We start from the raw sequence: 18,606 nt of genomic DNA, 5'->3' as shown, positions 1-18,606 counted from the left end.
GGGCACATTTATCACTCCCAGAACAGATAGAAAATTAGCAAAGTCATAAAATTCTTACCCAGCTTTGCTATTGCAGCTGTGTCTTAACCCAGTCCCTCGATGATTCCCCTGCCACTAAAATGGATAAGGATGATGTTATTTTTGCCATTACAGGCAAGGCACTGGTATTTGTATGTTGGCTTTCCAGATCTCCACATAGAGATCTAAACAACAGAAAATTATCTGTATCTAAGCTTTGTTGTTCTGGTGGGGTTCAATGAAGAGTTGCTAGTTGCATAAATTTGTTCCAGAAAATCTTATCTTCTGATCCCAGAAAATATCCTTCTTCTTCTGGTGCCATATGGCCAACCAATTCTAATCCTGGGAAAAGTAACTGACTGTGAGTTTGTGCCTTAATTTACACTACTGTACATAGGACCTGAACACACGGATGTATGTTTCCACATATACCCACCCAGTAATTACCAAGGCAAGCCTTTAATTTGTCTGAAATTGCGCAGGCATAATGGCAAGGACCCACACATTTTTCCATTGGAAATTGTAAATGGATGACAAAGAGAGAACCCCACCCCAGACCCCTCCCCATACTTCCTGGGAAGCCTTTTCATAGTTCATCTGCCAGGACAGTTGATGCTTAGGGGGATTTTGATCACTGTCACTCAGTTGTTTTGAGCAATGCTACTCAAATTGTGGCCTTTGGTAGGATACTGGTCCGTCTATATAGTAAGCAAGAAAATGAATTCTAAAACTAGGGAAAGATTTTTAAAAACTTATACAGAAAAAAAATGCAGATATTTGGGAAAGTAATTTTCTTGCTGCTGAATCTAATCACAAAAACTGGGGTTTATTTTGATTGTGTAAAAATACTGTGGTATTGAAATCTAGTAGAGCTTCCATCTCCAACCAGAATGAGATTGATTTTTCTTTTTTGGTAGATCTATCATCTACAGTAAAACCTCATCTTCAAATGCTCATGATGACAATAATAAGCTTATATTTGATTATATTATATTTGAATTATATACTCAATAAGTACTAAAGCATGAAGTGATGTCTTGGTTTGGGATTCCCCAGAAGCACATCCTGAGAGAAGGATCTGATTGAGTTAATTTGGGAGATACTTAGGAAAGGGGAGGAACTAAAAAAAAAAAAAAAAAACTGTGTTACCAAGCAGGTTACCACCAAGTATGACTAGAACTTAGTCCCACAGGGAGTACTGAGAATGATATGAAATATGCTTCATAATTGTGCCACTGGAGGGGTGAGAGAACTGCGATGTTCATCCACCAAGTGCCTGACGGTCAACTGTTGAGTGCTCCTGGGGATTCCTGTTATGGTTTGGGGGGGGGGGTGCTGTTAACTTCCTGGCACTTCCAATCTGCTTCTATGTAAGACAAGTGGGCTCCAGTATCCGGAGAGAGCTGTCAGGCAAAGACTTGCAGAAGCTTCCAGTTCAAAGTTGGATTAAGCTGAACAGATGTGGACAGTACTGAGTGCAACTCCAGGTTATCAAACGCACTGTCCAATATATAGGTAGGACAGGTGATTCATCCCAATTTACAGATGAGGGAACTGAGACATAGCTGAGCCCTATAATAGGATATGGAAGACAGTGGAGAGGTGAGAAGGATCTCTCCCTTTGGCCACCTGCTTTTGGACTCTCTGAGAGATCCTTCTGTTGCTTCTGCTTCCTGACATATGTAATCGGGTGATCGGTGTTGGTGAACCTCTGTGACGGTGATTGGCTGGGTGGTCACATTTCTGCTTCCCGGACTCCCAACTAGATTCCCTAGTCATGCTTGCAAAGTGGTGTGGTATGTAGCAGAGCTGTGGGGAATAAGTAGTACTCACAGTACTCTGTGGCCTGATTTACAAAGGTTTTATACACAACCTCCCTGTGCTTCACCCATTAAGCAGTCTGCAATAGTGAGGACCTCCATGCCATCATAGAATATCATTTCTTGATGACAGCAGAGCCACAAAATAGAAGGAACCCAGGTCCCCAAGTCTTCACTTAGATTAAAGCCACTTTGCCAGAATCATACTGTTTAGACTTTTATTGTGTTAAGCCACTGGATTTTGAGGATTACCAGTTACAACAACTAGCACCACCTCAACATCATATATGTGTAATCAAATATTTGTTTGTCTTTGTATGACTTACTATTATCTCATATTATGAATTTATTAGTCATTTGTCTATCCTTGAAGAGGAGGGACTTTGGTAACTACACTGCTGAATCTTTGGTAACTGGAACTATCTTTGGCACTTAATAGATGCTCAATGAGAATTTGTCAAATGACTCAATTTCTCACGGTTCATGACAGGCCCTGTGCTAGGAGCCTCATGTACCTTATTCAGTTATCACAACAACCATATGAGGAAACTGAAATTTAGACAGGTTTATTAACTTATCCAATGATACTCAGCAAGTGAGGGAGGCAAGTGAGGGATTCAGTACTGGAATCCAGGTGGTCTGACGTAACTCTCAAACTCTTAAGCCTTCTGCACATTGCCCGAATTTATATGCCTCATGCAGTACTGGGAGCTCTGGGTGCAGGAAGGCATGAGACACAGCACCTGTCCTGGAAGTCTACCCAGCTGGAGTAGCACGGGCCTTATGTGCTATGGGAGGAACAGACCAGTCTCCATTCTTGTCCAGGAAGTAGGCTATTATCTAGAAGTGTGTTGCTTAATTCAACTTGACTCAGCTACACAACTGGAAAATTCTCTTAGGGGATAGGAGAGAACTAAACAGCTTTACATTGGTAAAGCTATATCTTTTTTGAGCCATTTGAATAAAGGCAAAGTGAGTCACAGAAGGGAACTGATCCTACATATCTTAGGAAGAGTTAGGAAGAGATAGAGCACAGGTGTTGAATTTAAGGATGTACCTTGGTGATCAGACAAAACTGACTTCAAATAAATCTCGTATCTACCAAACTGTATGACACTGGGCAAGTTAGCTAGCCTTGTTGGGTTTATTCCCTCCTCTGAAAAATGAAGTGATTAGCAAATTGTGTGCTCAGAAGATGGTGGCTGGTATATTACCTAATCTTTAATTCCTGGTCTTTGCACAGGGAACTTAACCATCTTGGCTACTGAAATGGAAAGACAGAAACGCTTCTGAGAATATAATCGAAGTGGACACTAGAACTGGAGTGGACGAGAAACCTATGAACTTTCTCCATTTAGAATGATGTTGGCCTGGGGCTTAGCATAGACAGCCTTTACGATGTTGAGATATGTTCCTGTTATCCCTAGTTCTTCTAGTGTTTTGAACATAAAGGGGTGCTGGATGTATTTTGTCAAATGCTTTTTCTGCATCTATTGAGATGATCATATGATTCTTATCTTTGAGTCTATTGATGTGATGAATTACATTTATTGATTTCCATATGTTGAACCAACCTTGCATCCCTGGGATGAATCCCATTTAATCATGGTGCACAATCTTTTTGAAGTTTTTGTATTCGATTTGCCAGAATTTTATTGAGAGTTTTTGCATTTATGTTCACTAGAGAGATTGGTCTAAAGTTTTCTTTCTTTGATGTGTCTTTGCCTGGTTTTGGAATCAGGGTGATATTGGCCTCATAGGATGAGTTTGGAAATGCTGCCTCTTTTTCTATTTCCTGAAATAAGTTGAAGATTTATTAGTTCTTCTTTAAAGGTCTTGTAGAACTCAGCTGTGTATTCATCCAGTCCTGGGCTTTTCTTGGCTGGTAGGCATCTTCTATTTCATCACCTGATATTGGTCTGTTTAAATTGTGTATATCTTCCTGACTCAATCTGGGCAAATTGTATGACTTAAGAAATTTGTCGATGCCTTTGATGTCTTCTATTTTATTGGAGTATAAGATTTCAAAATAATTTCTAATTATCCTCTGTATTTCTGTAGTGTCTGCTGTGATATTACCTTTTTCATCATGTATGCTGGTAATTTGAGTTTTCTCTCTCCTTCTCTTCATTAGCGTAGCTAAGGGTCTGTCAATTTTATTTATTTTTTCAAAGAACTAACTTTTTGTTTTGTCAATTTTTTCTTTTGTTTCAATTTCATTGATTTTAGCTCTAATTTCAATGATTTCTTGCCTTGTACTGCTTTTGCTGTTGATTTGTTCTTCTTTTTCTAGGGCTTTGAGATATAGTGTGAGGTCATTTAGTTGTTGACTTTTTCTTCTTTTATGGAATGAATTCCATGCAATGAACTTTCCTCTTAGAACTGCTTTCATAGTGTCCCAGAGATTTTAATATGTTTTATCTGTGTTCTTATTCATCTTTAAAAATTTTTTAATCTCCTCCTTGATATCTTCTGTAACCCATTGTTCATTCAGTAGCATATTATTTAGTCTCCAGGTGATGGAGTGGATTTTATTTCTTATTTTATCATTGATTTCTAATTTCATTCCATTATGATCTGATAGAATGCAGGGTAGTATCTCTACTTTTTTATATTTGCTAAGAGTTGCTTTGTGGCATAGTATATGGTCTGTTTTAGAGAAGGACCCATGTGCTGCTGAGAAGAAAGTGTATCCACTTGATGCAGGGTAAATTCTATATATGTCAGTTAAGTCTGTTATTGATTGTATTATTGAGTTCTATAGTTTCTTTATTCAACTTTTGTTTGCAAGATCTATCCAGTGGTGAGAGAGGTGTGTTAAAGTCACCCAAGATTATTGTGTTGTTGTCAGTTTGACTCTTGAACTTGAGAAGAATTTGTTTGATGAACATAGCTGCACCATTGTTTGGGGCATATATATTTATGATTGTTATGTCTTGTTGGTGTATGGTTCCCTTGAGCAGTATGTAATGTTCCCAGCCTCTCCTTCTTTCTTCCCATGTGCAGCCACTACACATCCCAGGTCATCTCTGCCACTGTTGGTGTGTTCAGATGGGGCACTCAGGAGACCCAGTGGATAATTTAAAAGAGGGTTTTCTTTCTAGAGGGAGGCAAAGGAGCAAGGTATTTGAGGAGGACATTTGAGAAGCTGACAATGAGTAATTTTCACAAATTCTTCAGTGAGGCTTTGGACATCCTGCTCTGCTGATGGCAAAGTTGGCCCTTGAACACATGAACCACCACCTACTAAGGGAACTAGTTGGGGTTGCTCTGGGGTCAACTTGGGAGTCTGGGGTTGAATGAAATAGGGGTCTTCTTGTCTTATTGGATAACCTGGGAGTTTCTGAGGATTGCTCATTGGTCCTCTGTAACTTTATAGTTTAGCAAATAATTTAGCAAATTTCCACAGGTATGGAACCATCCCAGTAAGACATGAAAGGCCAGTATGTTCTCAATGGGCAAAGATACCAGGAGCCTCTCCTGTTCCCAATTATTCTCACCTTCCAACTTTGAGTTTATTAGGTCAGCAAGGTCTGATACTAAAAGACAAATCACTCATGCAAAACATTGCTCTTATCAGTCATTCTTATTCAGCATGAAAGATCTCTGTTCTTAACTCCATGTTAAATCTCTAACAAAACTCAACAGATATGGCTCCAGTTCTCACCAATCTTGTCTCTTCACTCATTACTCTAAACATCTGAATTTTCAGAAAACACCCTTCTCTTTCCTCTTTCCTAGTTCCTTTTATTACTCCTTACTCATTTCTGCTTTGTAAAAATACCACTCCTCCATTGGAACCAACAGATTCTTTCTTAATTCCTAACATTGTATTCCCATGATGTTGTACACTTACTTTAGAGAACCTCTTATCAGAGATTCTTGGTGCTATTCATTTTGTCTTTCTTTATTACTCATTTGAGCTGCCCATGTGCCTTACCAACAGCCTCTGCTTGAATGCATACCCTGACATAGAAAGCATCACCTTAAAAGCAATGCAGCCCATTGCCAGTGAATTCTCTTTGCATAACTTGTTTTCCTGGTATTAGAAGTCAGACTATCCATTCTCTCTGTACTAGTTCAGAGGTGAATAAGGCTTCTCATTCCATACTTGGACATAGATCCTAGATACAAATATCCCGATGGGCAATACTAGTGTAATTGTTTAATGCTAAAATGTAAATGATAATAAATAATTTACACAATGAGTAGTTCTTTCTACCTGTTAGTATAATTGCAGAGTTTTGTCTAGAACTGATCTTGCTCATCTGAACTGTCTTAAACTTTTGCTTGGCTTGGCTTTCTTATCTAGAGAGGTGGGCAAAAAGTTACATGTGTTTTAATGGGCTTTAGTCACTCAGGGGCTGGGTGGATGCTGTTGGTGCCAAAGATGCTTTGACTTACACCAGCCACCAATATAGCAGTCAATGAGCCTTTTGTTCCCACTTGGGTTGAAGTTTTCTCTCCTCTTCCTTGAGGCCTGGCTTCAGTAGGGCTACTTATGGCATGTGTATTATGAATCAAAGATGCAAGTAACACATTTTATTATGATTTTATTATATATATTCTCTTTTTCTGGAGCTTTGCAAGTAAAAGATGGCATAAGAACCAACTCTTTATTCATTCTAAATTCCACCCTACAGAACCAGGTCATATTACAATTGCTTGATGTACAAGACCCAATAACTCAATAAATACTTTACAAAAATAATGCAGTTTTTTTCTTTCTTAAAACATAAGAAAATTAAGATTTCCCAGACTTCAGCCCCTCTCCCTTTTTTATATTTATTTATTAGAAATACACTGGTGGTGAAAAAATTAATTAATATAGCATTAAAATAAAATAGATGAAATGAGGGTTGTATTCCTTTCCCATTTGTTATGCTTTTTCCTTTGGAAAAGTGCTACTCCTTGTTTTTATGTCTGAACTGTAATCTTCTGAACCTACTAAGCTAAGAGCAGAAATTCTACTGTTTGGGGGCCTTTTGTAGAATAATAGCATTATGCTAACATTGATCTTTTATTTTAAAGCCTATTTAAAACCAGGCCTCAGATGTGCTCCTAAAAAATATTGATTTACCTCCTTACCCCCTACCCAGTCTGAGGCAAGAGAATTTTGGAATCTGAGACTCCAACAAGGTGCCTTATGACTACATAACATTTGGCTTAAGGTGGGCGATCTCATGTTTTGATACATTTCCACTGAGCTATTTATTTTTAAGGAAATCATTGCAAAATTCCCTTTCTCTTCCACTTCACTAAGCCCCTTTCTTTCTGAACTCTCTCAGAAGTGATTAAATAGTTTCACCATGACAACTCTAGAGAAAAAGTTAAGCTTAAGTCACATTTGTATTAAATAAGTTATATATAAAAACTGCTTATAATGTTTACAACTTCAGTCTCTTCCCTCCTTTGCTTCTCTTGACCACCCTGGATCCAGGTGTGAATTGAATCACACCCACGCTGGCTTCCAGGCTCCTCTTCTGGTTGCTGGGTTGCTCTTTCCAATCCTCCTGCCCACATGGCCCCTAGGAGGACTTCCAAGGAGGTTTGTAGGCACTGTACATGGCAAGGGTGGCTTCAAATGGCAGCCATCCTGGCCTGGTGCATACCCCTAGTGTAACTTATAAAAAATACTCATGTGGTATATATACAAATATACACCTAGGCAGATAACCAGGCGCCAGGTGGCAGATCAGTGCAGTGTGTTTGTGTCCAGAAACCAAAGGTGGCCTTTCTCCACCTCACCCTCGTCTCTTTAATACTCTCTGGCTTCTTGGAACTGTTTAATGTAGTCCTCATCCGAAGGGCTTTCTGTGCACTTCTGTCCATTGTTGGGAGGCCGAGCCTCATTATACCTGCTCCAGTCGCCCTTGCAAATAATCCAGGGTAGGATGTCCACTTTGTAGTGGAGCTCAGCTGAGAACTCGGTGCTGATGAGGTTGGGTGTCCCCGCCCCTTTGCCCCTGGTGATGAGTTGCATGTTGTCGCCATAGCAACAGTGCTGGGCGGCCAGCGTGGTGCTCTCCAGGGACAGCATGGAGCGGATGCAGTACCGGGCTGTGGGTTTGTAGATCTCCAGCTTCTCCTTGGGCCCACTGGCATCTTTCCAACGGAAGTCCTTGCGCTTGATGCGATCGAAGATGTCAGCCGTACTGTAAGCCACCTCGGTGGGATAGAAGCAGGGGCAGCTGGGCAGGTCATTGATCACCTTGTGCATGTACTTCTTTAAAAATTCGCTTTTGCAGCTCATCCATCGCTCACAGCTATCTGTGTCTGGAAAAGGCCAGAAAGAAACTCTCTTACTACATGTAAAACTGGCTGGCGGAATGAAACCGAAGTCGACAACTCCCTTCCTGCAGTCAGAGACCTCTGCAGGCACCTGGAACCACCAGGGTAGGGGATTCTCCTCTCCCTTGAACTTGGGAACATCTTTGTTTATAAGACGTCCTTCCAATCCCCCACTTTATGTAATGAAAGAAATTCAAGACACATAGAAAAGCAAAGGGACTATATTTATCTAATGACTACCCATATTCTATTATCTAAATTTAACTCTCATTGTATTTGCTCTCTCTTTTAAATAATTATACAGACATATGTAATTTGTTTACTCCCCAGATTTTATAGGGACCATACAAACAAAAAAAACCACAAAGCAAAAGAAAGTAAGAGCTGCCCTCCAAAGTGTATTTTCCTAAGTAACAGTAGCTCCATCATCAACCCTAACAAAATTAACAATAATTCAGAGAGTTGCATTTGACCTCTTTAAATAAGTGGTGATGTGATGGTTTAAAAGGACTCGATGAAACATTTATAGGGCTGAATTTTATTTCTGCTACTCACTGACTGGTTTAAAGTAGATTTAGTCTCCCAACCTATTAACCTGAGGCCTCTATGCAGAGTCATACGATGATAACGCCTTAAGGAGGAAAAGAGGCTTAACAAATAGGTCAGAGGCCAGTGACCTGTAGGCCTGAGTCAGAATCTGCCCTCACAAGTCTTATGTTTGGTTTTCATAGTATTAAAAAAAATGTTGATCAGTAGCAAACACTTAAGAATTAGCTGGTTCCAATTATAATTGTAGATTGATTCCTAGCTTCTTTCGAAAAGCCAAAATATGTATCAACACTGGGCCTGCATTGTCCATGGGAACAAGCAGCTCCAAGAACATGGGAATAACTGGCCCCATGAACTCAGTCAGCTGAGTGTGACCTTTGGTTTAGTGAATGTCTTAATTTGGGTTCTCTCAGACCCTGAGGCAGAGAGTCCAGTGAAAATGGTTCTTCTGGAGGTATCCTAGGCCACACCAGCAGGGAGCGGGGGAGTGAGACAGGGGAGACAGGGCAGCCAGTAAAAGGTGTAAATGAAACAGGTGTTGAATCCTGCAGAGAACAAGATTTTCCCATTCACTGACAATGTTCAACTTTACAAAAGAAATTTATCAAGAGTCTACCCCCCCACCCCAGCCTCCCTGGACCCTTTTGGGTTCTGGACAAGGGATTCCTGCAAAGAACCCTATAAGACTCATAGATACCTACTCCCCATAGCTTCACTGTGACAAACTCAGACATAGCCTTCCAAATTCCTGTCTTTGCTTTATAAATGATTAGCTGAACTGATTATGCTCATTGAGGGATCAGAATACAATTTTGAGGAAGACTCTCTTCTTTCTTTTTCTTTTTTTTTTTTTTGAATTTTTTTTAATATTTATTTTTTTTAGCTTTCGGCAGACACAACTTTTTTTTTGTTTGTATGTGGTGCTGAGGATCGAACCCGGGCCACACACATGCCAGGCAAGCACACTACCACTTGAGCCACATCCCCAGCCCAAGACTCTCTTCTTTCATCAAGACCCTGGACTTTGACCTATCAGCTTCTCCTTAAAGGTCCCTTCTGGAAAATCGACTGGCCTTAGAGTAAAACATCCTCTGATATACTGTCCTATCTCACCATGCTTTCTTCCTATTTCTCCTCTGTTATGGTTTTGATCTTAAATGTTTCTCAAAGATCCATGAGTTAAAGACTTGGTGGCCAGCATGTGGCACTCCTGATAGGGAGGCGCTGCCACCTTTAGGGGGTGGGGCCTAGTGGAAGGAAGTTAGATCACTGGGCAGAATGGCCTTGAAGGGGATATTGGGACCTCAGCACCTTCCTCTCCTCCTTCTGTTCTTGGCCAGCCTCACCCGCAATGCACTTCCCACCATGATGTTCTGCTTCACCACAGGCCCAACCAACCATGGACAGAAACGTCTGAAACCATGAGCCAAAATAAATCTTTTGTCCTTTCAAGTTTTCTCAGCTATTTTGTTACAGTGAGGGAAAGCCAACCAACACACCTACCCTGGGTTCTTCATAGCTTTATTTTCTCCTTTATAAAAGAAAACTCCCTTTTCTGGCCTAACTCTTGATGCACTTGCAGGCCATATGGTCACAGCATTCTTCCTATTGCAAGAATAGGGAGATAATATCTGCCCTGTCTCCCAAGCAATGATTCTGTGAATAAAGATCCTCCTTACTGCATCTGGATTTGTTTTTATTTAATGGGAATCTGGGTAATGTATTCATCAGCTCTTATCAATCACCAGTGAGGGGCTGCTCCTGACTTACAGCCTGCTCTCAGCAGTGGGCAGGGGGCTTGAGAGAACCCCTCACACCAAGAAACACAGGGGCTGCCAGTCAGTCAGGCCCCATTTGATATGCAGGGACACAGTGTGACTAGAGGGACATAGGTGGGTCACCGACAGCATCTGACTCAGGGAGCTGCCGTGGGTAAGATGAGGCACATCTGAGGAAGCCATCATCCATGAGGGGATGCGGAAATGCAAGAAGGGAGGCAAAGGTTAAAAAAAACCCCACACACAACAGGGTAAATCAAGGATACTTTAGGAAGCATGAGGCACTGCACTGGTCCTGGGGCATAGCAGGGCTTTGTGATGGCCACAAGTGTTCTGCTCAGAACTCCTACAAGAGGAACTGCCATGGGCACTTAGCTGACTGGCAGCCTCCAGCTATAGCACCTTTGGGTCCACCATTGGTGTTCCCCTCAAGACATGTTCTCCTGGCCTGCTTCTGGTCAATGACCAAGCCCAGTGGGGGTGCCTCCAACAGACAACCTTTGTTGGGCAATGCTGATTGGCATGGCTGAGGCTCTTCNTTTTTTTTTTTTTTTTTTTTTAAATCATTCTTCTGCCAAATCTCATGCACATCTAATTCCACCTGGTATCGGCTACTCAGAGGACCCAAACTGACACAGACTGCAATCACAGAGATGGGGGGAAAGCATCTCAGGGAGAACATTCAGATAAGCAAAAAAATCTGGGGCTGAGGACACCTTCCCTTCCATTGGAACAGAAGGAATAGGGAAATAAAATAATTGGTGTGAGATCATGGGAATGTTGTTCAGTTTAGGCCTGTTCAGAGGGCACTAGGGAGTCTCTGAAGGTCTGTGAGTGACAGTTGTTAACTGAGCTGTGCAGCAAGGAAGGAATTCAGCCGTTAAGGGCTCAGATCAGATACCCTGGGAGGGAACAGGACATAGGATCAAAAGTGGTGAGAAAGTTAGAGCAACCAGATCTTGGCAGCTTCTGGGCTTGGGGGTAAAGAAAAGAAAGCAGAAAAAGTGACCCCCAACTTCAACCCAGGTGCCTGGGAGGCTGGTAGCATCAGGAATGGGAATCAAGTGGTCAGGACAAGGGGCAGCCTAGAATGGTAGCTCAGGGCTCTTGTGTGTAAAATGAGGAAGAGAAAGATGGGGCATCTCTCATGATGCCATGAAGCCCTGGCAGAAGTTCATGAGTGTGGGCTCTTATGTCAAACTGCATGGGATTAAACCCAACTCAATTATGTTATGTGACCATGAGCAAGACTTTTTCCCTTGCTGTGTGTCAGTTTTCTCATTTTTAAATTGGGCATAGTAATAATACATCTCTCATAAATTAGGGAAGGAGATTAAATGGGAGGTCATGTAGAGAGTTCATAGAGTCGAGTCCAAGGTGCACCCAGCTGGGATGTGCTGTTGGCTCCTTTTAGCTTTGAGTTCTATTTCAGTCAGCGTTCTTGCTGCTGTGACTAAAAGACCCAACCAGAAGAACTGTAGAGGAGGAAAAGTTTATCTGAGGGCTCACGGTTTTAGAGGTCTCAGTCCATTGACAGCCAGCTTTATTCCTCAGATCTCCAGGTAAGACAGAACAACATGGTGAAAGAATATGTCAGAGGAAGGTGGCTCACATGATGATCAGAATGCAGAGAAAGAGATTCTACTTGCCAGATACAAATATATCCTCCAAAGCCATGCTGCCAATGCCTGGTCTTCTCCAGCCACATCCCAGCCTTCAGCTACCACTCGATTAATCCCATCAGGAGATTAATTCACTGATTGGGTTAAGGCTCTCGTAACCCAATCATTTCTTCTTATGAGAGCCTTAACCCAATCATTTCTTCTCTGAACCTTCTTGCATTGTCTCACACATGAGCTTTTGGAGGACACCTCACATCCAAACCAAGTTCTATGATTCTGTGACTGTGACCCTCTGACTGAGCAGTTACTGAGGAAACAAAAGTTATGTCCTAGGCGTTGCAAAGCCTAAAGAGTCTCCTTGGAGAAACAAAATTTAAGAGGTCCCAGAAAATGGTGTTATATTTTCCCTTCAGGACACAATGTCATTATAATGCATGTACCTATAGGACATCCAATGACTTATTTTTTAATCCAATTTATAATGGGTGTTCAGTGTGGTAGGCACCATTATGATTTGGATATGAGATGTCCCCCCAAAGATCCTGTTAATGCAGGGATGTTCAGATGTGAAATAATTGGATTATGAGAACTGTAACCTAATCAGTGCTTCCTAGTTTTTGAATGGACTCACTGGGTGGTAATTGTAGGCAGGTCGGGTGTGGCTGGAGGAGGTGGTCACTGGGGATATGCTATGGAAAGGTGCGTCTTCCCTGTGGTCTTCCCCCCACTGTGGCTTCCTGATCCTGCCATGACTTGAACAGCTTTCCTCTGCTGGGGCTTTCCCTTACCTTGGGTCCAGAGCAATGGAGTCATCCATTTATGCACTGAGACCCTCTGATATTTTGAGCTCCTAATAAAATTTCCCTCTGCTTAGTTATTCTCATTGGGCATTTTGGTCACAGTAATGAAAGGCTGACCAAAGCAGACATGTTATAAATGCTTTACAAATATGTAACTCATTGAATTCCACAATAGCTCTGGGAGGTGGGCGCTTACTCACTATGCTATTTTGTAGAAAATTTGAGACTGTACTAGATGAGGCAACTTGACCTTGTGCAAGTCAATCTTTTCCCATCTCTGCTTTTATGATCTTTGGTTTGCCTGTCTATATCCTTACTCCACATCTCCCCTTCCCTGGAAGGTTGATGGATGCACAACATATCAACAGGCCCCTGTATCCCTGAGTTCTAGTTGGGTTGGGTCAATGAGAGAACGCCAATGGGGAGGAGAGTGAGGTTAGAGTATTTACTTCTTCAGCCCCTTCTCATGATTGCCTATTTTCTGCATCCTCCTGAGAGCCAAATACTGCTATCAGGCAGGCTTCTCTGTGGGCTCTAGTCATTGCTCCTCAACAGGTCATTTCAGGCCAACAATGGGTCAAGGTTCCCCACTGTTCCCAGTTTGGGGATTCTGTGCAATCCCTTCTTGGTTTTCAACCACCCTGCTCATGCCTTTGCAAACAGTTCTTCACCAAATGCTCCCCAGTTACCTAATTTGCATGTGCCATGTTCTTTCTTGCCTGGATCCTGGCTGAAACCCTATGTCTACGCAGCCCTTGCGTCCTTAGCTACATACTGAATATGACCTCGTGCATCTGGACTCACTGCAAAAAGGCAAGGGGCTGCCTGCTGCGGGGTGTGATATGAAGAGGCCTGAGAAAATCTCTCCTCCCCCGCAAGTCCATCCTAACTCCTCTTCCATTTTATATAAAATCCATACCTTTAAAGTCATTTTTTAAAAAGTCAAATGCATTGTTTGCAGAAGCCTTCTCTTCAATGCAACTCAACTGTGTGATTAGGATGAGGTGGAGGCCCTAGTAACACAGAATTTCCAAATTGCCTCCAGCTTGGTTCATGGAAATATTTGTAATTAAAATAAATTATTATCAAATATTGTAAAAATCAAGATAGGTTCTAGAAAAAACCCATATTTGGGGCCTCTCTCGGAAAAACAACACCTGGCAGTATTATGACTAAGATTCATTACATGATGGTCCAGTCACGTCTGATCCCTTTGGATGAAACCTCGAGTTTGTCATTTTGTCACAGTCCCTATCGCTCTCTACTGCCCCCTGCTGTTTCTGTTTATTTTCACTATAGGGCCAGTACCATTGTTTCCATTCCTTATTAGTCATTTTTTCCCTCCCCCCCCCACACCCGCCGCCCCATCTCTAGGTAGTTCTACTTAGATCCTTGCCTGACCCCTATAGTTCTTTCAGGAATGTATTTGTTCACCAAACAACGTCCTGAAAAGCTGGGCTATAAAACAAAGAGGGACTTAGGACTTCATAATTTTTGGATGAGGAGGCACAGCCTCAGTGAAGAGGTTAAGAAAGAATTTAAGGCAAAAAAAAGAAAAAGAAAACAGGAAAAAAATGGAAAATATAGGACTGTATCTAGAAGCACATAAAACTATTTTTAAAAAGCAAACTGGTACCTAAGTAGTTACTTTCAGTTTAGTTTGCTCTGCTTATTATATTTGTGCTAATACTTTCCAACAGACAAATAAGCATAGCAGAGTGTACCAAAGATTTATGAAAAATCCTTGCAGGGGAAGGGAGTGTATGATATTGAACGAATGTCCTCTTTCCCTCCCTCTGCAGGAGAACTGATTTTATTGGGGACACTCAACGGAAGCTGAGTGAGAACTGATTCTGTGGGACTTGAGCTCCTACTATGCACAGAGCCTATGCTCAGGGAAGAGGGTTGTTCCCACCTGTCTCTCACTGTGGAGGCTCTACAGTGAGCAGGGCACCCACAGAAATGTTGTGTGTCTCAGTCTGCTGCAGAAGGGACAGGATTACACTCTCTTGCTTGGACTATATTCAATGAGCAAGAAAAATGCTGAAAGAATTGGACCCCAGAAGAGGAAAATGAAACATTACATGAATCCAAGGATGGCATTGCAAAGGCAAAAGGAATTTCTAAGGCATTAAATCAATATTTGGATAAAAGACGAAAAAAAATCTTCTTACCAACTTCAAACAGCTTGGTGGCATTAAAATCCTCACTTCCCGCAAGCAGACTCACTTCGGTGGCAGCTGTCCTGAAAGTGTCTTCAATTCCTAAACACAGACAAGAGCTCATTTTCCCCTAGTTTTTATGGAAAAAGTCACCCCCTCCAAAATAAAAAACAAATACACCTGAACAAAGCCTTTTTTGTGTTCATTACTACTCATGGGCAGAAACCTGCCAACAGAGGAAACAGTAAAAAGCAGGTAGCAGCGCATAAAATATATTAAAACCCCAGATACCATTCGCAGCATGAAATCAGATCCAAATGTGCCTGAATGAGTCCTAGTGAACTCCCTTACTCAGCCCGGGGGGATGAGGGTGGGCAGTGGGTGGGGAGGGAGGACATGTCAGTATGGCTGTCTGCTGGCCTCAGGTGACAAACTAAATCAGAAGCAGAAGAGTGTAGTGGTTAATACTTCATCTTTAATAGACTGACTATCTGAGTTCCAGTCACTACTAGCTTTTGAACTTGGGCAAGTCACTTTGTCTTTGTGTGCCTCAGTCCTCACATCTCTAAAATGGGGAGAATTAAAGGACACCCCCCTACCCTGTACAGTTGAATGAATTGAATGAGTTATGTGTAAAGAGAGCCCAGAGAGCAGTAGGGTAAGTAGTGTTAGCTAATGTTTTCCCTGCAATATTTATCTAGCTCTGCTTGAAGATGCAGCAGTCCATAATCAAAGACCAGAAGCTGTCTCATATTTTAAAACTTTTAGCACTGCTGTTGATGCTTCAGAAAGAATGAGTTGGGCCATTCATTACGTGATCTGAGGAACTGAACCCAGCTTGCCTCAAACTTAACAGTTCTCTTCAAAACTACTATCTACATCTTGGTTTCCTTTACAAGGTAAAGAAGAGGAAGAAATGGGGGCTCATGGAACCTTAGCTTCCGTGCTGGGCATGACTTGATTTCCTTGTAGGGGAGTTTTCTGATTTTATATGAGGCCTCGCAAAGACATTTGTGAGGTTGGCCTCACAATTGGACATATTTTACAGCGTAATCACTGCCAGGCCAGGGAGACCCTGTCTGCTTCACGATTCTTTCCAGTAAAGCTGTGAATCAGCAAACCAAATAAGGCAAGAGGTCCTACAAAAGGAAATCTCTTCTTTTCTAAGGGAGCCCTGGAAAGCTGGAATCACCAGGAGCAGAGAGACAGAAAGAATGGAAGGAGGGCAGACTTTAGAAAAGAAATATGTAAACAGAGGGCTGTTGGCCATGCTGCTCTCAGTGGTACCAGAAAATAAGAAAGAAATATTAAAAATGGTGGCAGGGAAGAGACTTCCTCTGACAAGAAATCCAAATCTACCACCTTAGGTCTGGGTGACATTAAGTGCTTTCTCTGTCCACGTGTAGCTGAGTATAATACTCTTCTTTCTAGTGGAGTGGAAGAGTTTAGTGGTTCAGAACATGGGATTCTGGGTTCAGACTGCTTGGATTCAAATTCCTTATAGATCACTTGCTGCTGGTCTTGTGCCTTAGTTTCCAAAATGGGTACAATAATAAATACCTGTTTCATGAGACTCTTGTAAGGAGTCGATGAAATAATGCACATAAAAATCACGGAAATTTGCTTGATACTTAAGTACACAAAAACTCCTGTTTATCACCATCTTTTTCTCCTTCAACTCCATCTTATTTTCATTTTCTTTTCTTTATTTCTTTTCAAAATGTGTGTGTGTGTGTGTGTGTGTGTGTGTGTGTGAGCGAGCACACATGTGCTGGGAATGAACCCAGTGCTATGGGCATATTAGGTAAGTGCTGTACCACTGAACTATATACCCAGCCAATCTCATTTTTTCTTGCTTTATCTCCTTATTTCCATCAACATCTTCTTTATCTTTTTCTTCCTAGTCTCCTCCTCTTCCTTCTTCAAGTTACATGTCTGTAATCCCAATGAGACAGGAGCCTGGGGCAGGAGGATCTCAAGTTTGAGATCAGCCTGGGGAATTTAGGGAGACCCCATCTCAAAATAAAAGTAAAAAGGTCTGAGGGTGTAGCTCAGTAGTAAAGTGCCCCTGGGTCCAATCCCTAGTACCAAAATGAATGAATGAATGAATGAATGAATGAATTAATTAATTAAATAAAGGTCAGAGAGTACAAATTTTAGGCTTTTGTGGTCACTTATAGTCTTGGTTGCTACTGTCCCCTCCTCCTCTTCTTTTCAACCCTTTAAAAATGTCTGGGCCATTTAGAAACAGGTCCTAGGCTGGACTTGGCCCATTGGCCACAATTTAACAACCACCATTAGAGTCAATCACGATTATTTTTTATTCCCAATATGATCTTTCACCAAGTTTGCAATTGGCTTAATTTTCAAAGTACTAATGTGGTATAAAACCATAATTAAATGCTACATTTCCCCAGTGTGCTCTCTGGGTAATCCCTGGGCAACTCTCAGGTGTCACCAACAGGGCTCTGTGGTTTTTCTGTGGATGGCTACCGACGCTCTCATCCTAGCTTCCTTATACATACCATATATGTCTATTTTCATGTGCCTCTTCACTTCACAACAAATCCCACATCCAAGGTCCAAACCAACCAGAGTCCCTCCTTTAAATTAAGTAAGTACAAGCTGGCATTGTCCTTTAGGTCATGGCGGCTCCCACTGTGTGTAAGACTCAGAAAGTCCATCTTTTCATCCTTTAAGCTCATTAATAACCTCCTGTTGTCTCACTTTGTCAGAAGTCTTTCTTTTATTGAGGCGCTAGGGATCAAACCCAGACTTTCATGCATGCTAGGTAAGCACTCCAACCCTGCCCTGCGCCGAAGTCTGATTAGGGAAATGGCTGTTTGTTTTGTTTTGTTTTTTGTTTTTAACAATTTAAAAATATATGTTTAAGGAAGTTAAAATTTTTCCCTTGAACTTGAACCCAGAGCCCTGCATGAACTTACCCGGGCAGTTTGGACGGTCACAGGTTCTAGACTCGGTCGCAGTGCACGCGTAGCCACAAGACCGGGTTCGTTTCTGGTTGCCATTCCCACAGGTGACGCTGCAGACAGACCAAAGACTCCAGTCACCCTCACCGTCTGTGGAATCTGGAAGGGAGCCACAGAGATGGTCATCAACCTTACCCAGAGTCCCCAGATCTCCTCTGTCAAACCATCTGCCAATTGTCTACCAGTGGAGGGGACAGATGCCAGCTGGAGCCAAGAGGCTTACAGCTCCAGGGACCATTTTAGGACTCAGCTTTGTGAGGACAGAGAGGTTCAGGGCACTGTGGTGATCAATACATGGCTAGGACCCAACCCCTGGAACATGCCTGGGGAGATTCTTATTGAGAATATATGCATCCTGCAGACCATGAGATCACAGAATAATATGCTAAACAATTTCCACAGATGACTATCATCAATTCCTTCCTACCCTTTGGGGAGAAGGAGAGGGAAGATAGATAGAAAGATAGATAGACAAATAGATAGATAGATAGATAGATAGATGAAGAAGGAGGAAGAGGAGGAGGTGAAGGAGAAGAAGAAGGAGGGGGAGGGGAGAAGGGGAGGGGGGAGGGGGGG

At 42.0% G+C, this 18,606-nt stretch overlaps 1 protein-coding gene across 1 annotated transcript in view; it reads right to left on the bottom strand.

Annotated features, from left to right (window-relative positions):
* Positions 1-6,374: 6,374 nt before the first annotated feature.
* Ism1 (isthmin 1) overlaps positions 6,375-18,606 on the bottom strand; it is a 74,155-nt gene continuing 61,923 nt past the window's right edge. The window contains exons 4-6 of the mRNA XM_015476146.2: positions 17,986-18,129; positions 15,053-15,142; positions 6,375-8,114 (exon numbers count right to left, since the gene is read on the bottom strand). Of these exons, the coding sequence (XP_015331632.1) occupies positions 7,597-8,114; positions 15,053-15,142; positions 17,986-18,129 (752 nt within the window). The 3' untranslated portion in view covers positions 6,375-7,596. The remainder of the gene's footprint in view (positions 8,115-15,052; positions 15,143-17,985; positions 18,130-18,606) is intronic.

The sequence above is a fragment of the Marmota marmota genome, unplaced genomic scaffold, assembly GCF_001458135.2.
Source record: "Marmota marmota marmota unplaced genomic scaffold, marMar, whole genome shotgun sequence".
NCBI classification, from domain to species: Eukaryota; Metazoa; Chordata; class Mammalia; order Rodentia; family Sciuridae; genus Marmota; species Marmota marmota.
Note: the sequence above shows the minus strand (reverse complement) of the source record. Positions and strands in the feature narration are given on the sequence as shown.